The following is a 26,094-nucleotide window of genomic DNA, read 5'->3' on the forward strand; positions in this document are numbered from 1 at the left end:
GGAGGGCTTGTTAATTTTTCGCTCATAAAATCAGAATTGCGATCTAACTAGAAAATGATGCTAACGTTCTTGTCCTCATTCCACGTGGTTATTATTTGAACAGTTGCTACTTTTAATTTCGAATTATAAATACGATTGAACTGCAATGTCACAGTAAAATAATTAACATTCGTAAAGATAGAAAAAAAATTATGGTATAGGTTGGCGGACGACTCACTCACCATTCAACTTTGTAGGAACACAACAATACTGAGTACTGTTTTTTGGCGGCAAAATAACTGATAAGTGGGTGGACCCAGGCAGGCTTGCACAAAACTCTACCACCAAGCACAAATTTCAGTTTTACATTTGAATTCTATATTTATTTAATTTTCCACGCTCATTTCTATCTTATGTTTCTTGGAATGCCGATTCCAAGATATGAGATACACATATACGTGATATTGTAATTTCGAACTTTGTTTTTTTACTCGGGATATATTTAATGATTTCAAATGCCAAATTTATTTTATTATTATAGAATACGATAGAGAAATAAACAAGGATAGTAAAAGACTGGCTCCGCTAATTATTACTTCTTAAAAATAAAACGTTATACAAACAGTTAATTGACAGCACAGATATGTTTGATCCATCTATGGCAGAGACTTCAATTTACGCCAACTCCTCCTTGGCAACTCCGTAATCTTTGTCCATTATTATTGATCAATTAGTTTAAAAAGTGTTTCAAAGTCAACACTAAAAAAATATCTTTAAAAGTTCACAAGAATCTATCCCTTCTTGTTCTTTAACTGTAGTTTTTTTTATCAATACGTTAATATTAAACTATTCCCCATAACACGCTTGTCCTTATTGCTACACTCCATATAAGGGACCACAGTATTATTGCGGTAGTTGCAATAATATAAGGAAAGAAAAAAAATCTTGAAACAATTGAATGGACAAACATATATTTAAATATATATTATTATACAAAATGTGTAGGAAGACATCTCCGATTCCATTAAAATAAATAAGTATATATTTAATGTCCAAGTGAAATCATTTAACAATATAAAAGTGTTATTTTTTATTCAACATTAGATGCCCAATACGTCATCATGTATCAATACGCCCCAAAATAAATTCGTCATAAGTTTTTAAATAATGAATAGCATTAACTAAATACATACAGCTGCTGCCGTCTATTATCTCATTGATGACCTACAACTATTTTGTACTGTTACTAGATGTCGCTTTTGAGCTAAATCTATTTCGTTTACCTTACTATCTCACGAGATGTCAATATTTTATTCTTACTAGAAATATTTTTTATTATTAAATCAACAAGAAATATTAAGTTTCATAAATTTAATTAAAAGTAATGAAATTAATTTCGACCTTAATAAAATCTAAAAAAATAATGATAAATGTTTAAAGAAATTCAAACTTGAATTAAAAAAAACTCAAATTTGTTTTTAAAATACATTTTTATGCTTTCTTTCATTTGTGATAACATTAATTAATAGTTTTAGTTGACTAAGTAAACATATATGATATTTTCTGAACGAAAACTAATGTCGGAAATTTGTATTGTTTATAGTCTGTTCACATTCTCTGTGACTGACTTACAATCACAGTTCTGCCAGCTGGGCGGTTCCAATTTTTTCATATTTATATTATAATTAAACAAAACAAATTATTCTTGCCATTGTGTGCCTACGCAACAAAATGTAAGTATATTTATTTTTTTTTCCTTTGTTAGAAATATATTACTTAAGAGAATTTACATTAAAATAACTTTGTTGCGAAAGTAACAGTACTAAATAGAAATTCCGACGCTTTATGTATGCAGTTAACGTGTTAAGTTTTGTATAGCAAACAAAACAAATATTATTATTTATTATTGTACAAGATATTTTAAAACAGTTTGGTGTGTTTTAAATTAATATCAATAAATTGTTACTCTCAAATTCTATTTAAACAACGTTTTATAAGATTTGAATATATTTTCACTAGTTCAAATAATAAATGTTACTTCATGCATACATTTAAAATTGTTCGTATATTTTGCTATTGGTAATAGTAAATTTTAAGGAAAACAATATTCTCTTACTTTTACTCAAATAATTGCAAACACGTCAAAAGATTCATTTCGTCAAAAATTTATGTTTTAACAACTATTAATTTTTAATAAGAATGTTTTGTTTTAATGGCACTTTCAAAACTGACAAATTGTCTTAATCTGTCATTCTTTATATTTCTGATGGTAAAAGATTAAAAAAATATTTCATCTTACCCACTTGAATGACACATGTTATTTAAACTAAATTATGACAGGAAGATTGCTCTGTGTTGTTAAATAAAATATGGATTTTTTATTGTCTATTTAAAACAATTGTCAATGGTCTGCTATATAGTTTCACATGTATAGTAAGTTAGGAAAAAGCATGTAAACAAAGTAGGTTTATGTTATAAGTAACAATCAATCAACTTTTACTATGCCCATATTAAAATAACATCTATTTTCTTTATAACAACAATACAAATATATAATAATATAATTCAACAATCGTATGACTATAATTTGTTGTGAATGGTAGTGATTTATATGGTACATATGGTAAAATATTATGGTTAAGTTATATTATATACACACGGAAATAATAGCTATTTATTATTCCAATTCAAACTGATATCCTGTCGGTAAAGTTAAAAAAATATACATTAACTCTTTATTGTACTTTGATTTAACATTTATAATTAATTTAGAGCTAATTAAAGTGTGTTTAAATTATTTTATCCGTACTGTATAAATACTTCAATCTTATGCAGGTATATAAATATATCTTCCTATGATATGTGTATATCATAGGAAGGATTAATGTCTCTCAATATTCCTTATTAATCTTTTTAAAGTTAATGAATTATACTCTGCATGCTTAGTCTCTTTTGCGTGATGTACAACCAAAAGAACATTTTTTGAATTTTTGAATGAATCTTTCATAATCTATATAGTTCTGTTTTCTTAAAATTAATAGTTTGTCTATGCTTTTAGGACAACCATAATTTAATAATAAATACCTTGAATAAAAAAAAATTATGCTTTGAAAGGGAAAACTTATTATAATCTATTCATGATCATGACATAAAACAAAAAATGGATGTATGCTACTTGCTAATAGTTTCTAAACATTCAGGTTGGCGACTAATAACTAATCTACCGTTAATGTCATATTGAATAGTATAGAGATTCACTATATGATGAAAAGCCATTTTTTTAAAACCAACACGATTAATAAAATTAATTTAGACTATAATTATTCATGATATCCAATATTTGTTGTTAAGAGATAATTATGAGGTAGAAACTCAATATTTAAATCATACAAACCATGATATCAAGGTATCAACTGAAAAAAAAATACAGACGAATTGATAACCTCCTCCTTTTTGAAGTCGGTTGAAAATAACAATCACAAAAGTAGAATTCTTTCTTCATCCATTCTTTTGCCTCCGAGATTAAAGTATGAGACTGATCTAATTAGACAAATTTGAAATAAATATCAATGTTCACATTATTTATAAATAATTCTGATTTCCAATTAATTTTTTAACAGTTAGTATAAATAATGTAACCGATTTATTCTTTTGGGAGCTAATTTACTATAACATATTTGAAAAAATAACATGTTAAAACTGACAATAAAATATTACTGGAACAATTATTTATTAGCAGACTGACATACATATAAAACGGTCTTAAATATTTTAATTCAACACTATATTCTATTCATATTGTATGTATCCTTCATGAATCAAGTATAATATATGTTCCTCATGAACATGCAATTTTGTAATTATAACAATTTATAGACAAGGCTAGGCTTTTCATTACAGTATATTAATATTTCTTATAGACCGACAGTTATCCAAAATGTTAAGCTTGTCGTTAAATATAAAAATGATTATAACGTGAATATGTTATATATGTATCAACATATTTCACTAGCTTATTATATTTGTATAATTAAGCTACGCTTGGCTCATACTTGTAGCATTCTCGTGTAAGGGACACGTAGTGGCAAAAAGCAGTGGCATTATAGTATCATAAAACGGTAATATTACGTTGTCGTCACTAGAAAGATTGCGTGATTGCTCGCAACGAATAACAGAGTCAAGCGTGCGGAAATGTGTATCTGAGAAAAAGCTATGCCACACGAAAAATTAATTGATCGAAACGAGATGGAAATAGTTTTCGCCTCCAAGAGTGAGTGAGCTGGAGCATGCTTTAGGTCGATGTACTCGCGCTGTTATGACTACGATCTCTATAGAGGCTGATCGAGATGTGATGTAGCGGTAACTTGACGATAATTAAGCCATTATGTATTAATGTGTTAGAAGTACTTATAAGAAATTAGTAGGAATACGAAAATAGCTTAAAATCAGATATGTGTTTGATAAGGATCATGTTAAAAGATAATTATATCGAATCGCATGCAACAATCGAGTATCGCAATTTAAAGATATATAAATATACGTATTTAGTGTTAGAAGTTGTATTAAAAATTAACAGCAACAATAGAAATAACGACTGTTTCCTTATCGCTTTGGAAATGTTTTTTTTATGTTATGGACTGTTAATAATTACAACGTCATATGAAGTTTAATAATCTGATAAGTCAGAGTATTGGTTTCATACGTCTGTTTTATTATTTTCATAGAATGATTATAAAATTAGTATTGTAAAGAAATAATGACTAGTTATACAAAATAATTTAATATTATAATTTATAAGCAATTAATATTTTCGTTTTTAGTTATTTGCGGTCTTGATTCGGTTTAAATGGTAAAAAAAACAGTAAATCATCTATGATAGGAACATTTACATGAAAATTAATATTCCAGTGTAATGAAAATATAAATTGTTCCTGCAAATGAATGTTGATCATATTATTAATACGCATAAAATATTTTAAATTTTATATTAATACAAAACAATTAGGTACAGTCGGAGTAAGAAAAGGTTCGTCATATTAAGATCTATTTTCATGTGCTCAGTATGAGCGATAATCTGCTTTACCGATCGAGAATGACATATTGCGTCGCAATGATTTGATGTTACGATTCAAAAGGTACTAAGAGCTTAAGACTTGATAAAGGAATGAATTTGAAAGCTGACGAAGGTGTTCTTACTCCGACTACATTGAAATAAGATTTGTACCATAGTAAGCTGAGGATATATATTTTTTAATTGTCTAAAACTGATAACAAGGCGTTTGACTTAAAATCTCTTTTAATGACCTGCTTCGAACCCGGTTTTTTATAATAATATGTTTTTCAATCAAAGTAAATAATTAAATTTGGATTATGGAAGTTTCGTATAGTGATGTAGCCTACAGGCCACAACCCTCATTAAACGAACTACCTAACGCGAAAAGTCGTGATAATAAGTGCTGTCACTTAAATTTGGATTGCCTGAAATTAGATAAACGTGTTGTTCAACTGTTCAAACACTCCAGCTTTATCTATGCTCATATATCATTAATGCAAAAGTAACTGCTTGTCTATGTGTTCGTTGATCTTTCGCGGCCGAACCACTTTTTTAATCAAATCAAACAATCGTATCCTACAAAATCTTTACGAAAAATATTAAATTTTACAAGAGATCCATTCCATACATATATTGTTTGTTTAATTTTGAAATATAATTCAATATCTAGTACCGGTTTATGTAAAGGTACGGTCACGGCTGTTTATGTTTATCATATAAGTGACTCACCAGTGTCAAATAACAGGTTTGTATATACTGTTGTTATACATCATGTGAACACATCACCAGCAAATGACATAAGACAAGGGTTGCCAGGTATTCGGGATTTGAGGACGGGACATACATATTATTGAACTATGAAGGTTTTAAGGTAAAAATATTTACGAAAAACAGATTAATATTAAATGTTGATAAAAGTGTAACGTTGAATTAGAATGCGTATTTTTTCTATAGATGTATGTATATTCATTCATTTCATTGATCACTAAAGATTTTGATTGATTAAACATCAGATTAATATATCGTAATTATAGTTAGTTTAGTTAATGTTACACTTAAATGGAGTGTATATTCAGCGTCCAATCAACCAACCAATCATACTTTTGAGATAGCTATATTACACTTAAAATCATTGTGCATCAATAACAAATTAGTCTGCTAGTCCACGTGGTCGAATACAATTATAGAAATGCGCCAAATATATCAGAATTGGCAATTATATACTGTCTCTAAATACCAACATGGGCATTCGAATGAAATTAATTCTAGTATGACAGTCCACATTTGTTAGGTAATTCGGATGTGAAACACGGAGCGGAATCTCAATTGTACTCGATTGGCTCAAATGCGAACACAGCTAGATTCGTCAGGAACAAGGATGGTGGTGACTGGTCAAGTTTTAAAAGCTGACCGAAATGAATATTAAATTAGCCTTTAAAGTATATTTTAAAATTAGATAAACATCAAACTTAATATATGACTTATGCATGAGCACACTATAAAAGTTAGTCGCCGGATTTTATTGTGACCATTTTAAGCCAAGGAATTATCCCTTATTAATCAAAATTAAAAGTAAACGTTAAATAAAAGGAAGATATGCGTTATTCGTAAATAAATACAAAGAACGCGGTTTATATGATGTAATCTGTGGTAAGTTATTCGAATTAAAACTCGGTTACTCATACAAATATATCCATAGAAGACTGAAAATCTATTTTGAAATTTATATATAATAATTATTACACGAAAAGGCTTTTGTGTGTGTGTAAATATTAAATGTATTATTTTGCGAAACGTAAATAATACAACGCTAAATAAAAAACTATGGAAATTTTTTGGTTTAAAGTTTTAATTAATCCTTACATTACTTTTGCTAAAAGACTTAATTAGGGTGAATATGAAGCTCCCAATTTAATTATAAAACGAGAACTGAGCTTATTGAAACTATGTTTGAATTTGAATAACCTCAGTTAATTAAATTACATTTATTATTTGTTGTAAAGTGACAGCCTGTAAATATCCCAATGGTTGGGCTAAAGTTTCCTCTCCCACTGAGTAGAGGTTTGGAATTATTTCCTCAACGCTGCTTCAAACAAATGGTTGATGGAGAAAAGTCTACCACGTAGTCAAAAATTTAGACCCAAAAAAAATTATAATAATTATTTTGTGTAAAATATAATTGCTACTATGTTTGCACGTCATTACAGTTATGTTCAAATATAAACCAGATTTTATTGTGACTTTGTAGCATATTAGCAAAAGTTTAACCTCACGTAAATTATATTGCAGGTTTATTGAATAGAATTTAACTAATTTATAAACTGTTTTATAGACCAAAGCAACACTGATTGGCTCATTATGTCGGGTGTTATAGCACTGTCTTATAAACACATAATGTTAAAATTTGTTTATGGATAAAAAGATAACCTGAGTAAATGTATACGGTATTATAAACTACAATGCTTTTTATCAGATCTGTTTAAAATCCAAATAGTGAGTCAGCGTTCAGCCAAATTACTCGACACTTTGTTTGAAATGGTACTTTACTATTGTGAATGCATACAGAGGTCATCATTTGTCATCTGATCTCTCTAGGTAAATTTGAGCTACTCTGACCTTTAGGCATTATTCCTACAAAAATATATCAGTATATATTGAAGCATTTTACGAGATATGCTCTCTAGTCATGATATTGACTGTTCCCTTTGTCTAGTGTAACGTGGAATTATTTTTATACTAGCTGTGTCTGGGACCTTGTACGCATTTGAATTTAACAAAAAAATATATTATTGTAGCCTAAGTTACTCCTTATTATATCAGTTAACTGCCAGTGAAAGTCCCGTCAAATTCAGTCCAGCCGCTTCAGAGATTAGCCGGTATAAACAGACAAAAATTGTAAAATGTTATTTTGTTATGCGTTGAGTAAAAAAGGTCTTTTTTAATATTACACACAGACACTCTAATTTTATTATATGTATAGATTCCATAAAACTCTTTATGATATATGCTTCATATATACAGTTTTCCAGGGGATACCGTATTGTGAACATTTCTTTTCAATTTATTTTTTGTATGTTATAACGGTGAAAATTATTGTTTAGAAGTTGATTAGTAGTCCGCAGAGCAAGGCAAACTGGTGCGTGTATGTCCTGTCTCGCATTGATGGAAACTGGTTTTTATGTGAGTCATGCTACCCACGTGGAGTGTCCTCGGCTTAACGCACACAAACACTGCGCTCCACGCTTACCCGGCTTCACCTTTTTAATGTACATGATCTATCATTGCAATTTAGCGAATACTATCTTAAATAAATAATAAAACACATCATAAAAAATAACAAAGTCTCAGAATGAAAATGATTAGAAACTTTACAAGATTTTATAAAAAAGTCAACTTCGACAAATAAAAGCAGATAATTTACATTTAAAAAACAAAAGCGACACCAAATAAAAAATGTGTTAATGCTATAACCATCGTACATGATAACGTCATAGAACAAAAGCAAACTATGCAGAGCCGCGTACAAAAATGTAAATTACGCGTAACAAGCTTAAAGAGTAATCATTTAAAGTCCAGTAGTGCATTGGTTGCGACGCTTGAAAGCTGACACATTTTGTGTTCAGTGTTTTTTACCCTTGGATTAGATGGATACAGAAAAAAACATGACGAAGTCTACGACTGGAAAATAATGCCTGCTTACTTCAATAGCCCATTTCAATCACAGGGAAAAAATATCTTTGACGTCGAATTAACGTAATGTGATTGGTCGAGACCTTAAATATAGTAGGTATTCATTATGAATTAAAAAATTGCGTTTCGAATGTCAGGACAATTACTATCAGAGGCAAAATTAAAGTGGATTGAAGTAGTTCAGCGGAATAGTTTTGTATTATAAATAAATATGGATTGATCAAGAACTGTTTTATAAATCGGATCTATTAACAAATCGTACGGAAAATATAAATAAAAGGTATGTGTATCTGTGTTCCGATTAGGCTCTAAGTATGAAGTCGTTTAAAAAGTACATAAAAATCATTATTATCTGAAAAGTTGAACAATTTAAGGTTCGATGAAATTTAACCATTGCGTTTCTACTTACGTAAAATAAAAAAATTATAATAAATAAACATAAGCAACTTCACGTAGTTCGTCAAGAGGATATTTTTTTATCGTCTATGACGTCAGGCTAATTTACCTCGCTGAATAGGTTTCGTGAATGTGCAGACAGTCTTCAAGTACCTACCGTATTAATGGCACGCTTATTCAAATTAACTGAAGCGTTCATATTCGACCACTGCTAATGACACTCATTCTGCTACTGATGGCTGCTACCAGTTAGTATCGCCAAGCAACATTTGAGTTCTTTTGAGTTCACTTACTCATTAGGATTCACTAGTGACAGCCATGACACGACACAGCCTATGGTTTTTACTGCGTTGACAATATTCAAGATAATAACAAAAATATAATTAGAGGTATTCATAATGAAATAGGTTTTAAGAATTATAATTGGCTACACAACAACTTAGAACAATACTATACCTAACTGATATTATAAAGTTGATAGTGAGTTCTTTTATTAGTTACGCTTTCATTATCATGAAAATTTGTATACAAGTTACAAAAAGGATAGGATAACGTACCTAAGAATTGATCCCCTTCTCACGCGCGAAAACTCGGGTTTAACTAGTATTTATCAATTATATTAGTGAAGCTTCTTACTTGAGACCCGAAGCAAATAATCCAAATATGTAGTTCTCGCATATGGGATTTGTGAGCAACATATCGTGTATCGTAAATACCATGCTTAAACAAAATTTTGCGATTTCGGAACGATACGTTAACAGTTACTCCAACAATACTTGAAATGTGGAAACTAAAAATTGGCACCAAGTTTATTTTAAAGAAAAATGCACCTTCGTGCAAAGTACATAGCATATGTTGTGGTATAAAATTATGTATTTTTTTTCAGTTAATGTTCGAGCCAGCGCCAACCGTGACGTGTACATCGACTTTTACTCTAATTAAAGGTAAGTAATGCTTAACCGACGATTTATGTTTTTTTTTCATAGATTGATTGCGAGTATTTGCTTTTTTTATATAATATAACGGAGTCAATTCAGCTCTCACAAATGTTGGCAATGATTTCGTGACATTAGAAATTAAATATTGAAAATGTTGTTATTTAAATCAAAAATTAAGTATGTACAATATAATAAATCCGCTGGTATAAACTTGATGCAGATTATCTAATTATAGACGAAGCTGATATCATCCAGTTATGTTTACCTTTCGTCACTAGCTATAAATTAGACGTTCAAAATTCTACCTAAAAGTACACATTAGTTAAACACGGCTTACCGTGCTAACTTAAGTACACTTAATTATGTTTGTAAAATATAATCAAGCCCAGTAAATTGCTTCAGGATTAAAATGTAAACTAAATGCAATCCAAATATGTAGCAATGTGAATTAGGAATTTCGTTTTGATGAACGATTGTATCCACAGGTGTATGCGAGACTGTGGTCTATGACAAATACTTACGATTTGAAAAAAATATTTTGTTTGTTCTCTCTTTCTTTCTTAATAGATTTAACATTTGAAAGAAGAGAGCACAATATTAACTGATACCCCATACATAAACGTTATAGGCGAGTCCGTTTAGTTTTATCTACAAACGAATTTGACGTCTAACTTGACTGGCGCGTCTGGTACTTGAACGCGTAGCTGGGCTTTAAACACACGTAACATTTCACGAGTGCTACATTTGTGCTTTGATATGAATTGACTTTAAGTTTTCAGTGACTTTGTGTTTCGCGCTTTTATAACTGCATCAATTTGAAGTTTTTGTCCTAAATGCTCGCACATTTGGAAATGTTCCATTTTTTTTGTATATAATAAATTTACAAAAACAACTTTAGAAATATGTAGACTCGTTTACCCAAATTACCAATAATGTCAATAGCTGCTTCTAGTCAAATATGAAAAGAGTGTGTAGCCAACATTGTAGACTTTATTTAACCAATCAAATAAAATCTAAATGGATTGGAAGTTATTTGTTGGTTGAAAAAGCGAACGCGCAGACTAGTTATAAGAAGAAACAACTCAATGTTCAAGCTACAACTAGGGAACTCGACAGTTTTGTTATGATAAACTTTTATACATACAACGATGTGCAACCTCCAAACTCTATATACATAATATACTATTCGTCCGATGTCCTAAGAAGATTACACACATAAGATTGGTTTTATTATTGAATCCGTTGACATTTCAGTCTGTGTAGAAGCTTTGTATTTTAAATGACGGCCGAATGAATCGAGATCGGGAGCCCTCTACAATATTAAGATGTTTCTAAAATAACCCTCTGACACGAGTGCATTGAATATTTTATGGATACAGAAATATCACATATCTGTTCCATTTCGGATTTAACTTTGTGCACTTGAATGAATGATTTTAAAAGGTTTCTCTTTTTGTATTCATTTTAATTATAAAGTACGGAGATGGATCCAAGTTTGAATTTTTTATAATGTATCTTTGCTTTAATAATAGTTAAAGTAATGAAAAGTAAGTAATAGTAAATTTCTCAGTGCTGACCAAAGTGCATCATTTCCTTTTGAGGAAAAAGCACACATGACATGCAGGATACTGCTAAATATTTTCTGCCACGAGATGAATTACCAACTATACTTTAATTACGTAAAAATCCTTAATCTTACCGAAACAAAATGAAATATAAATAGTCAATTTTATGAATAATTATAAATTAATTTGTTCTCAACCACAAATATTAAGATATAGATAAATGATACAATTAGACGTTTTTGACTTAACATTTACTTAATTATCCATTTATTGCCTAATAGCATTTAATACATATTAAAGTATCATTAAATTAAGTTTTCCTGTGATTACGCTCGCGTTTAAACAATTGGTAAATTATATTTTACTTTCCGCCAGCAAAAATACGATATCATAGTTTTCTAGTTATGGACGATGTTCCTCGATTGAACAATAAGCACAAATACTTTTAATTATATTAAATTTAATTACCATTTAAGTAGTTTTCGCTCCATGGCTGTTACAATATATACAATCTTATGAAAAAGTGAAGTGAGATACTGTGAATGTGTAAAAACAGCGTGGCAAAGACTCTGTTTGAGGAAAAGATTAGGAGCTTTCCTTCATTGCTTAGTTGTGGATACTGATACATTAAACTTTAATCTCGACAAAATGGCGACACTTGTACTTTAAGGATATTCTGTCTGTTTGGATTGGTGATCTGTTTGCATAAATGCTCAATTCATCCCAATCCAAAACAATACCATTAATGAATATATGCACCATGAACTCTATTGCTTTTCCATTAGTAATAACAAATTGTTGAAGATCGCAACCAGAAATGAATCGAAAATTTTCATTATTTACGTCACTTTAATTTTTTCCTATTTGTTCTCATTTTTCCATCGCCCGCAAGTCCTCCAGACTAGACGTGCTCAGGAATATTTTACGTAGAATGCAACCGTAAAAAACGGACTCGTTTTTACACCAGTAATAATCACGCTGCTAGTGGAAAAGTTTTTCAGTAAAGTAATTACTTTAAGAGGCCCCAGCTTTAATGCTTTGAAAAGTTCAAACCATATACAAAAGGGAATCTGAATAAATGTATAATCTGCAAGTTGATACTTAGGTACCTAACATTACCTACGTTAACTAGAAATATTGTAAGCTGATCCTTGTTTTAGTATTGTATTGTAAAGTGTTGGTCGTAAAAATGCAAAATGCTATACACATGGAATGTGTAAGGGCTTCGTTTTCTACCATATTGTTTATGGAACTGCTAATGTACGACGCAAATATAATTGTTCAAAGTATTCGATTGACTTGTACACACCAACTTTTGTTGCACTGACCACTGATTAAAGATTTGCTTACGGAGTTCTGTCAATTTAGCTATGAGATAAAAAAACATACTACTAGTACTACAGGGGAAAATAACATTTCAACATAAAAAATAAACGTCACATTTTTGTCTAATTTACTTAAATCTTTTTAAAAAAAGAAGGCAATAATTTTAATTGTCGCTTTTGCAAATAAACATAAGTAGAAAACGCAGCCTTATATTTGCTGCCAAATATTAACCTTTTTACATACCAGTGCAAACCAGTAGTGGATATTCTTATCTTAAGTCATTGATAGATATTTAAGGTGTAACAAATGATGGCGATGATGATCTTCCTATAGTATCGTACTAATGTTATTTGATAATAGACTGTTCATAAAAGTAAATTACTCTTCAATGAATTTTGGAGTCAAGATCAACCTCGTAGTTTGACTAGAGCGGATATGTTTAGGCTTTTCGATGGTGTCGAATCATCATCCAATCAGATGACGATTCGACACCACTGAGGGGTCTGACAACGACTGAAGAAGCCGAAGCACGAAAATCTGAGTGTTTTTTTAATTTGAATCTTCTACACAACAAGCAACAGAAGACAGGATATGTTTAGGCTTTTCGGTGGTGTCGAATCATCATCCAATCAGATGACGATTCGACGCCACTGAGGGGTCTAACAACGACTGAAGAAGCTGAAACACGAAAAACTGGGCGGTTTTTTTTTATTTGAATCTTCTAAACAACAAACAACAGAAGACAGGACATGTTAAGGCTCTTCAGTGGTGTCGAATCATCATCCAATCAGATGGCGATTCGACACCACTGAGGGGTCAGACAACGACTGAGGAAACCGAAGCACGAAAATCTGGGCGGTTTTTTGATTTGAATCTTCTAAACAACAAGCAACAGAAGACAGGATATGTTTTAGGCTTTTCGGTGGTGTCGAATCATCATCCAATCAGATGGCGATTCGACACCACTGAGGGGTCAGACAACGACTGAAGAAGCGACACATGAAAATCTGGCTGGACTCTGGATTTGAATCTTCTAAACAACAAGCAACAGACACCTGCAATACTTTACATACCTATGTATAACAATATTTGTCATGTCTTGTATTAATGCCCATATTTGAATATGTATTTAAAACGAAATGTAGTTCTCACATTGTATTTCAAAGGTAACAATTTTACTTAATGTTTTGATGTTAATTTTTTTAGTAATTATCATTATGCCACCAGTTAGTCTGCTATCAAGCAATACTTTGAATTTATGTTTATGTTTAAAGGGAAGTGAGCCAGTGTTGTAATATGCACACCGAACATAACATCTAAGTTTCCGTAGTTGATAGCGCAATTTTAGGAAGGGATAGCAGTTTTTAGCATTCTATATTTTAAAATTGATTAAATTAAAGAAAATAATATTTTAATAAAAAAAAAATTATGAAATGAACAATAGTGTATGTTTGGACAAATAACTAAGTGTCAAATTTGGTTGTAGGTAGCTCGCGAGCATTTCGATATATGATTTGCATGATCATGATTCATATTGATAATGGTTTCAGTTCAGTAAAGCTATTCTGTAAGAAGACACTCAAAAATCTTCGCATACCAATGGAGTGAAATGTCGAAAGTGATATATATATAATTGATATAGACCAATATTTGGTCATCTGCATTGCCTCTTAATCTTCAATTGGTCAATATCTTCTTAGAAACAAAGAAACTTCATGATTCAATAATGCAAAGATCTACATTATCCCGGGACAGAAGAAATATGCTATAATCAATAGCTCTACTGCATGGTTCTAGTTGCTTCCATTTGATTCAGAAAATCTCATTATGTCCAGAATACGAAAAAAGAGTTGGCTCACATTTTCTAAATTGCTCGTATCGATTGCTCGAGCCTCTTATTTTACAAAGCTCTGCAAATTGATAATGCAGCATTACAGTGATTGCAGACTTGTTTCTTCATTTGTCTTTGATACTATTGATAATATTATTAAAGTCTACATGAGCAAAACATATAGAAATTTTGATGTATATCAATAACTGAAGTAATCGTGTGATGACAGTTTGAGGTCAAATTGATTTAAAGATAGAAATGTACTGGTTCTACCTTTGAAATATAATAAATTCAATATCTAGAAGTGTTAAGTTCTTAAGTAGTAGTTTTTGACTGAAAAATAAATTATGAAAAATTAGCGAAATCGAAAACTGGCAAAAACTAATCAGTGACTAATATGAAACTTGTGAAACTGAACGACTATCGATGATTATTTAAACCATTGCATTAGTTTGTATTTCATAAAATATACATGTGAATTTAGAATTAAAAAATATTCGTAATTTTATTTGAATAATTTCAAATGCTTAATTTTATATTCTAGTATTAAAAAAAAAACATTCAGTGTAATACGAGTGAAAAAGGTAATCCTCGGGACAATTGGCTTTTAATTAGTGTACGCCTTTCCGTTAAAAATTCTCATTTAAAAGTCGTTGAGACGCTTGATCCTGGGCGGAGTCTGAGTCACGTAATTACCACCCTAACAACTTGGCTGCAGGAATTGTGTACAGTTTCAAAGTCAAAGTATCGGGCTTAAATGTTGAAATAACTACGTCAGAAATTACAAAAGAAGCCAATTGAATCGTCAATAATTATTTTCTGAAAACAACAGAGTTATTTTTAATTTGCGCTAATAATAACAACATGGTACCTCAAAACTTTACTTCTGGTCATCTTCTACGTCATCTTGGTGTTGCTTGACGTCGCTTTTATGCTGTTTGGATATAAGTATTACAAGTTGTCATCTAATACATGCAGACTTGTTCACAATGTTTTCTTTCAACGCCGAGCACGAAATATATTATGGATTTATATAAATTATATAAAAAAACAGCAGTGCGAGCCACGGTTTAAACCCTCATCGTTCTTTAAAGTGTTGAAGTCACTAGGTCATAACTGAAAACAACTATTAAAATATACTTCTAAAATTGTAAACATGAGAGAATCAATTGTTTTTTTGTCAACGCTATACATCACTAATCTAATCTTAAGTAATGAACATATAACTGAATTTAAAAAAAATTCAAGGTTTTTTTTTTCATCACACTATTTTCATTCAATAAAAATAGATTACATGAATTAAACAACTACTTTCATTTGTTGTACAATAAAATAGAAGTATCTCTTTGAGAAAGTATTGTACTTATAAGGTCAAGTATTCTTTTACGTTTAAAAGTACGGAAACTCCATTTTGACATCACCTATTTTGTATTATTATAAAAATATTCGAAATCTCACACAAAGGTGTAAGATTTCGAATATTTTTTTGGTGTCTGAAAGAAATGGTAATTTTAAAATGTCCTGGTTTGTTTCAACCTACTTTGACATAGACCGACCTATAAATACTTCCTAATAAATAAAAGTTCAGTGCTACGCCCTGTCTGGTCGCACCCACTTCGGGGTGGATTGTGCCCACCCCACCCGCAACTATTTATTGACGGAAGGTAAACTCAAATTCTCATACAAGTCGAAAAGTAATAATAAAAACAAAATAAAGCGAAAATTCTTCTCAGCTAAAGTACAGAAATTGCTAAAGTTTTCCGCGTCGGACGCCGTAGTTTTACGCTCATAATTTATTTCAATTTAATATTCTCAAAATTCGTTCATTCGTCTTGATATGCGAACGTTTTGAACTTCACTTTTTGAACTAAATATAAATCAAATCACGTCAAACGTGATTGAGTTATGATTCATATTTATTATTTATAACGATAAACGAACATAGCATTACATTTTCCGAGGGAAAATACAAAATATTTTTTTAAACAAAACAGTTAAAACACTTTTCGTTACCGCCACCTCAAGATCAACCTTACCCTTAAGCAAAGAACCCATTAATTATTCTAGCATAAAACAATATTTATTTCTGCTAAAAAGTCTTTGTATAAGTAATGGTTTTATTGTAGAGGTCAAATGAGTCAGGGTGCTTCGAGCACAAGTGGTAGTATCGCATTACTATTTACTACTACACAGTAGGGCTACTTAATGCCTTTTATCCAAAAACAATATTCATAAACCCTGAACAAACGTCGTTGAAACCCGCTTATAAGACTAGGTATAAAATTGAACTAGAAATTATTGACTAATTTTCTATTTAAAGTATATACATGTATAGTGTATTAGTCAGATATATCAGCCAAATCTCCATCATTGGAGCCGCGTGGTGGCCCAAAACCTTCTAAAAACTAGCAACCATGGCCAATAGAGGACTTAAAAAAGGGGCAGACTAATGGATTTATCTATCATATTTAATAATGTAGCTGGTACAGAAATTATAAAAATTCAAAATGGTTACCATTTAGTTATATATTTTACATATTTCATAATAGCTGTATATATAATGGACTTAAAACGTACATATTTATGTATGTTTTATTATTATTACACAGTAGGTACCTGTTTGTAAATCAAATAAAATTTAAAAAGCAAGCAAACCGCATGTAATGTCTGCAGCAACACAAAGTGTCTTTGTTATTCCAGTCGAGCGTATTATTTTAATTTGAAAAGCTGAAATCCCATCCATTTTAATCTCAACTGATTCCACTTCCCGTTTTAAAAGATACTATAAATTATTTCTGATTGATACATGAGAGGGATCCGGTTTCAATTGATGTAAAATTTAAAGTGTACATACATGCATACTTCATATGTACCTGCCATAATTCTTATGAATTTCATTTATAATTTCAACGAAACTGTAATGAATGAAATTTTATTACAAGCTACTATTATACATCTTAATTTAACTATTTACAATTTAATAAGTTGTAAATAGTTTAAACTTATATTCATATAGAATGTAATACTTGACAAAGAGCTCTGCTATTAAAGAAAACAATTCTTAAGAAAGAGCTACATCTACGGAGAGACGGATATCCTCTAGACCATTTCCTTAGTCACTGAAAATAAAAATTGAAACGTTCAACTCTTACTGCTAGTCCAGACAAACTTATAAATAAAATACATTTATAGCACTATATCATTATTAATGCGAATATAATCGTCTGTTTTTAATCTCATTAGGACTAAACAAATGAACTGATCATTGTTAATATGAATATAAAAGTAGCCCTTAGTGAGTAGTAGATAAGGGTTACATTTTTGCTGTCGGGAAAATACGTAATATCAAGGAAAATTACGCGACATTGGGACACGGCAAGCGACTTACTTTTTTACAGTTTTTATGACTTTTATTTTCAATCGTGATCATTGAATCTATTTTCAGACTTGATATAAAGACAATGTAACATAAATAGAATAGCATATAAAACCTTAAATAAAATACTTTTGTTTTTTTTTACGCTGTCTTCGATTGCGTTTCGTTGTGTTAAACATCCAACTAATATATATTAATTAAAATGTCAATTACCCGACGCATCACGAAATCATTCCCTCGTGTAACGTAAACTTTTACGTTATTATATTTTAAGTATGAATTAACGTTATATCATTCGGTTTTTTTATATGAAAAGGACTGGCATATATTAAAATACGGTCACAATACGTATTAAGTAAATTTGAATAGGTATCACAAACTTTATATACCAGTTATGAAGAATTATAAAAGAAAAATATATGAACGGCGCTATATTAAATTTGAGTCATATTGTAACAAAAAAAATGATAATTATATAACCGCTCAAAAAGGTGATGTGTAGGGGATATAAACGATTTAAATATGTAGTTTAAATTTTCTTAGAATCGTGGTTACCCTAGCAGTGACGGATGCACGGCCTTCATGCTTAGTGGCCGGCCGACCGCCGCGAGTATCACTAACTTTCACCTACACGGTTTCATCAAAACTCAAGCGATCTTCAGCTCCCTAATCTGTAATGTCGTGAAGTTTTCCGTGTTTATATTGTAAACAATTGACATTTTATTATTTGTTGTGCATTGCTAGGCTCCAGTCAAACGGTGACAGACAAAATTTTAAAGTCTAGGAATTAAAACAGCCTAATTTCCCTGGTGGCTTACGCTGCCAACTTAATTACTGTCTACTTAGCTCTGACTGTGAGTAAGAATTATATGAATAATACTACGTTTAGTATCGTTTATTACTGTAAAAGAATTAATCCCCTTAGATTCACAACTTTTGTGTATAAACGTAATGTTATCCAAACATTAGTAAGACTGGAAAGTATACTTTATATCCATGCTCTTTTTGCATGTTACCGCGAACATTATAATAATTTTATTCTATGGTGAAAGTACACCTTATCATACCATGAGGGTGATTAAAAGTCCAAATGCATGACTGCACTCTTTTATAATTTTTGATTCATTTGGGGTAATGGTCTTTATCATTCATACAAATTTTAAAATATATTGCTTGGCAACATTTTGATACCCACATACCAGCGTTATGGAATACCTATTTGTGTATTTTGTAAACATTCATAAATGTGCATGTCGGCAAATAGTAATCGATGATTCACGTGTAATTAAGGCGGGTGACGTTTCTTTTATTTTCTATAGAACACAAGGTTGAAAATTTCATCCATATAATATAAACATAATACATATTATTATACATAAAATGGGTCACTCAAGGAATATCCTATAGGAGTTAGTGAAGCGATGGATCTGACGTAAAGTTGTGGTGCAGAGAGGTGGTCGCGTGCCCGCTATATGGCAGAGGCCTCAACATGAAGGTGGACGCGGACGGCCGGGAAGCAGCAGCCTGCAGTGCTACTCCGATTGCTAGTAATACAGAGTCGCCTGTCTCATTCCTTGACGGTTTGTTGGCTGATTAACACACTAATACGCGCTCGAGGATTTCGGTCTGTCTTATCAAGGTTTCAACGCAGTTTCGACCTTCCACATCGTCTACCAAGTCGATAATATAAATTATAAAACTGCCACATACACATAAGACAAATTTGACTTGTTAAAATAACCCTCATTGTTCACAATTTCCACACAATTCAATCGACAAAAGGTACATATACACTAACGAATGACAGCCGAGGGCCCTTCAGCGCCAGATAGAGTGGGCTTTCGTTGATTTTAATAAACAGAATTCAGTAACATAGAAAGCATTCCATCGCTTCGTCAATTCGATTGATACAGCAGACAGAAATTCTCATTGTACTCGAGAGCATGCACTGTAAATACGCCTGCATCGCATAACCCCGAAACTAACCCGACACCGCTTCACCCCGCACTTCTACTAATTCAGCAACGAATTTAATTTCAAGGATTCAACCTATTGCACACAAAATTCCTCAATGTTATCTAATACAATTATCAAACGACGATATTTTAATTTAATTGCATAGAGTATATTTTTAGTTACTAATGATTTTAATATAATTATTAATTTTAACACAATTGTTTTAGAGCGAGTTTATAATTTGCTTTCGTAATGATTAAATTATTATATAATAATATAACAGGTAAATATATTAATTATTTTTTATTTAATTGAGATTGTAGAAATTAAGAACATTTGAAGAAACACATAATTTTGCGAAATCAAAAGCTCACTTCTATAAAATTAGTAAGAAGAAGCTTACACGACGAGAACATCCTTTTCGTTTATAAGAAATATGAAACAATACAACTAAATAACAATAAAAATATACACGATCCGTAATGACGTCGAAGATGAAATAACACAATACACCAACGTCAGGAATAAACTTTTTATAGCGATCTCAATGGAGAACCAATTACTTCGTATTGATAAAAATAGATCAAAAAGTTCAATGTTTTTACGACACATATAATTTTGTAATACATTCTAAATTTAGGATAGTTTGTTTAGTTATGAAGTACACTTGAAAATTATCTATATTTTCATAAATGTATATACATTGTACATGTCATTGAATATATTCGTTGAAAGACGATAGTTCAATAGTCTAATATTTATATTGATAAGCTTTGTCATCTCCAGACTGCGGTGTAACCACCTCAGATTCGATCCCGACGCCCGAGCAGGCATTGCTCGCCAAACTGGAGGAGGAAAACCGGAGAATCGAGGCGGACGCAAAGTGCCCCTCGCTAACAACCGTGCACAGTCGCAAGAGTTCCGATACATCGCAGATATCGTTAGCTTCGGGTGAGTTCAAAGACTTTATCATACTTTATCCGACTCGTACGATTAAGGAGACTTGAGTGCTTGACTACACATTACTCGACACCATATTGTCTATTCCAGCTTATTAATGAATATTATTTGTATACTAGTTATTTTATTTCTAAGAATAAATGTTAAACTAAACAGAAACTTTGTCGCGTGTAATGTCCGACACTCATTGAGCTTTCCAGTGTAGATGCCGTAGCAAACCTAAACAATTACAGTGTCGAAGAAATGATTATATATTTTTCTAAGTACTTACTATCATTTGTGCGTAGTATAAAAATAGTATTGTAGAACAACAAATGAATTGTTTCAAATATAAATTAAGCATTTGGAAATCCAAACCGCTGCCGCTGTGGTTGATTTATTTTACTTTTTATAACCATCCATTTACAGTTTTCCACTGGAATACATTTGATTAAAATGTAAGACAAAAGGTCCGCCGATTTTTATCTACCAATTCGTGTCTGCGCTTTTATTCTCGAACCGGTTTTGTGTTCGAATTGAAATAGAATTTTCGACTAGTTCGATCCTGTATTTTAAATGTTTCACGAGTTTCATTCAGTGATGAAAGTGAATGAAAATGAATGGGGAAATGCTTGCTCATATTTGTTTCTGTCAATCCAATCAATGTATCATTCAATGTTTATAGAATGCTCTTTTCGTTTCGGTTGTTTTTTTATAGTAAAACATGTTGGAAAGTTTTAAAATAATATTCTTTTAACCAGTACAAAATAAATTTTGAACGACGATGAGCGAAAATGTATATTTCCATAAAAAGTGATTTAAACGAATATTTGAACTATAACTAGTAGTATAAATGGTATTGTTGTAAGGAATTTGATTACAGGTCAACATCCTAGACAGCAGTATCCATAATTGTTCATATTTCCCTTAAGCGAGCGCCTCTAAGCATTTGTATTTGGTGTGTCTTGCGCCACATTTGCGGGCGGCGTTGCGTGGATTTACTTAATGTGTTACATTTACTTTTATGCGCAATTTTCGTTTCATCGCTTGCGAAACTCGAAGTTCGTCTTTAAAACCGATTTTAGAATTTAGTTCGCAATAAGAGCATTATCTCTTATCTCAGTTTCACGTTGATAGCGAAGATATAACATGTACACGAAAAACTCAGTTATTTTTTATATCAGTTTGAGATGAGTGAGAAAAGTGAATCAAGTGCTAGTGGACTCGAGTTTTATTTATCCAGTCTCATTGATAATATTTTAGGTAAGCTGATAAAATATTTCACTACTCTAGTCTTAATATCTTTGTAAAGTGGTTTTTAATTTGACAATCAATAAGTAACTACCATGCTTAGAGTACATTAAGTAAAGAAATTGACTTGAATCAGCCGGTTATTAATACATTTTATAACATTATTTGAATTATACTTTTCTCCAAACCATTAGCATGTAGGACAAACATTTTTTTGTGAAAAATAAAAACATCATATTAAGGTTTTCTGTATGAACACAACATGATTTCAACTACGATCTAAAATTTACTTAGAGAGAAATGTTGGACGTGTAATCAAAACGAATCTTCTCTGGAAGTTTTGGCTTAATATAAATCCTTAAGTGAACGGGGCAGTGTACTGTAGACTGATCACCTATTTTATAATATCGTTCAAAATTCTCCATTCATTATTCTGAAATGAATGAGCTCTTTCACATTTATTAACAATCAAAACAAACATTATATAATTAACAATTTACTAATATGTATTGTGTAACTACGTCATATTTATTTCAATTGTAGGTCAAAATAGATGGCGCACAAAACTGCTTTACTGACGTACATAACTTTAAACTAGAATCGCGTGCAATCGAAATTCAACTTATATTTATAAATTACAAACACATTCCACTCCTTTTATTATAAAAAAAATGCACTACAACCTTCGATGTTCACGTATTAATATAAAGATGTGTACGCTTTTATTTATTTATTTATTGTAATGTTTGATTATTGTAAAATTGGTACGACTTTGTAATATACACCCGCTGCTTGACCGTAGTAAATAATACGAGGCTAAATTGAATTGTGTAAGAAAATATAATGTTGAAATTTATTTCGTGTGTATTGTAATATTTTTGCGAATTTCGCACGACATTATTTAATGCTATATGTCGTTCTAAATATTTTTTTTTATTTAAACAACTGGTAAATCAGGCCTTTAGCGGTCTGTCTGTATATTTGTCATAAATATTATACATGCCTCAAACTTATTAAATTGGCCTAAATTATGAACTAAGGTGTTATGTATCTTGTGTTTTGCAATGGCACTGGCTAATTCATTGTATTATAACCATGCAAGCGGTCCACCCGGCTTCGCACGGTGCATTACTGATACTAAATATACTACATAATTTGCTGATTTACGAAATCACGTTAGAAACTTCTGAAATAATAATTGTTTCTTTACTATATTGTCTATGTATAATATACTAAAACATTCCTCTCTAATCACTTTATCTATTAATAAAACTGCATCAAAAAGCGTTGCGTAATTTTAAAGATCTGTATGCTTAGACCTTAGGGATAGACAGCGTTAAGCGACTTTGTTTTATACTATGTAAGTATACGAAAGATAATGCTTCGGCTCAAATAAAAGCAGCTACTAATTTTATATTTGCGAATACAATTTCCGTCGCTACCTCTTAGTCCAATTAACGAAAAAAGTTACCATGTGCAATGCGAGTAGGTGTAATAAAAAATGTTGCATCAATCAACTTGAACAAAAACATTTCTCATATAATTTTGTACAAAATACATTGATAATAATGCAAAGCTGATCAATTGGCGATTGTTTTTTTTAAGTCATGTTCTTATATTCTTGTGTTCAAGTCTGTTTATCTTAAGATACCACAAATAACTACTCTGTTTGCTTCGATTATTTTGCTTTGTTTTGACCTAAAACTATTGAACAAATTATAAAATACTTCAATGATGTAATTGTATAAAAAGTATTGAAAAGAATTTAGAAATCGAACTCCTGAACCAACTTCATCGTCAATATTATTTACAAATAGTTCATAAATTCGTAATGCGATGTGGATACAAATTATGAAAAACTATTTATTGATGGATAAACATTACAGTTAATAGCGATTTAAAATAAAATTGCTCGTTCATTTTAACTGCGAATTAATTGTGTTTGAATGAAGGCAAAGCGAATGTTCAAATATCTTGAAGGTTTTAACTGTAGCGTATTTTAATTATTATATTAACCTTTATTTAATGTATTGCAACTTGCTTGCTGCCTCGCGAAATCACTTAATAAATACACACTGGTTGCTGATTTAATTTTTATGTTAATCAGTTTTTTTTATATATATATTTTGTTATTATTTATTTTATAACAAGATTGATTTTAATTAAAATTGAATTTGTTTTATTTGTAAACAAATGTCGTCAATATATAAGAAATTAAATAGAATATACCCATAATGTGCAGCTTTTAAAGTACCTATATAATTTTATCTGATAATTAACAAAGAAAATTCTAAAAGAATTGATGTATATAGAGTTACTTAAGTACTGACGTATTTAATATTCTTCAGCGACAAGCTCGAGCCATGAAGAAACAAAGGTCGAGAGCAACGGTGAAGAGGATTTGTGGGGTCTCTGGGGCAGGCTGGTTAGCAATTGGGAGACGGAGTGGCGTCGCCGCAACCAGTTCGTGCGAGATCTCGTGCGACAGGGTGTCCCTCATCACTTCAGAGGCATCGTTTGGCAGCTACTAGCAGGAGTCGATGCCTCACCCGATAAGAAACTATACGCCTCTTACATTAAGGTACGAAATGCACTTTTAGTTAAACACAATATTAGCTTAAAATAATACTAATTTCACTAAAAGCCCAAATGATGAATCAATATCGATATCAAATATTAATATACAACAACAACAACAACAACAACAACAGCCTGTAAATTCCCACTGCTGAGCTAAAGGCCTCCTCTCCCTTTTGAGGAGAAGGTTTGGAACATATTCCACCACGCTGTTCCAATGCGGGTTGGTGGAATACACACGTGGCAGAATTTCTATGAAAGGAGAATGCCCAAAATACTATGGACTTTAGTATCGCCACAAAATTTTTTGTGTCAACTTTAATTCATGTTTATTTTATAGTGATAATGCTACAGAAACATATAAAAATGAAACAACATGGCTAAAACTCCGGAATTAATAAATATAAAAGTATTATTAATAAAATAAAAGTAGTTGTTACATCTATATTAAGGTACACTATGGTTTGAAAATAAGCCCAGCAGTGACAGCTGTTGAAAGAATGAAAGAGAAAGAGTCAGATGGAGAGAGAGAGAAATAAAACAATTAGGCAATATACAAAAATTATTTTATTTCATATTAATCATTTATATGCTTCAAAAATATAACAATATTCTTCAAAAATGTTATCTAAAAATTGGGCTGGTGCATTTACATCATTAAACGTACGCGCCTGCTGATCTCTTGGTTTAATTGCCGTTTCTCTGATGAAGTGACAGGTGGGTTTTCACGTCGTTCACAATCACTGTGGTTAAATTATAAGTCACAAGGTAAACTCTGCAAGGATTAAAAGTATAACTAAAGCAAAGGAGTCTCAGCCTCACAATCACTTTAGCTTATACTAACACCAATGCTGTTATACACGTACTAAAATATTACCACGAGCTTAAAACAAACAATGAAAACAGTTACTGAGTGACATATTACTCGTGCTGCCAGACAGAAGTAAAAGTTATTATCGATTTAGTTATCGATTATTTATTTATTAATTATCTGTTTATAAATTGTATCTATATAAACAAAAAGTCTTTTTAATGCATATTGCATATATTATAATAGTGTTATGCATATTTTAAGTATTTTTAGATAAAATGTAAAAAATTCTATTATATGTATATTGGAAATTAATTTTAAAAATAAGAATCGAAACTCGCAACGTCATCATAATCGGACTGAGTTGTTCGATTTTATAAATATACAATGTAGACGAAACAACTAC

The 26,094-nt window shown here is 30.9% G+C and overlaps 1 protein-coding gene across 7 annotated transcripts in view; it reads left to right on the plus strand.

Moving 5' to 3' along the window:
- The first annotated feature begins 1,585 nt into the window (after nt 1-1,585).
- LOC124543254 (ecotropic viral integration site 5 ortholog) overlaps nt 1,586-26,094 on the plus strand; it is a 52,535-nt gene continuing 28,026 nt past the window's right edge. For 2 of the 7 annotated variants that reach the window (XM_047121407.1, XM_047121412.1), the window contains exons 1-5: nt 1,599-1,712; nt 10,005-10,062; nt 19,604-19,734; nt 20,897-21,061; nt 24,649-24,881. In XM_047121407.1, coding sequence (XP_046977363.1) covers nt 19,644-19,734; nt 20,897-21,061; nt 24,649-24,881 — 489 coding nt within the window. In that variant the 5' untranslated portion in view covers nt 1,599-1,712; nt 10,005-10,062; nt 19,604-19,643. Of the gene's footprint in view, nt 1,713-10,004; nt 10,063-19,561; nt 19,735-20,896; nt 21,062-22,184; nt 22,313-24,648; nt 24,882-26,094 lie in introns of those variants that run through there. The other 5 variants (XM_047121408.1, XM_047121410.1, XM_047121409.1 and 2 more) reach the window with 5 other exon arrangements.

Source organism: Vanessa cardui, chromosome Z, assembly GCF_905220365.1.
Source record: "Vanessa cardui chromosome Z, ilVanCard2.1, whole genome shotgun sequence".
NCBI classification, from domain to species: domain Eukaryota; kingdom Metazoa; phylum Arthropoda; class Insecta; order Lepidoptera; family Nymphalidae; genus Vanessa; species Vanessa cardui.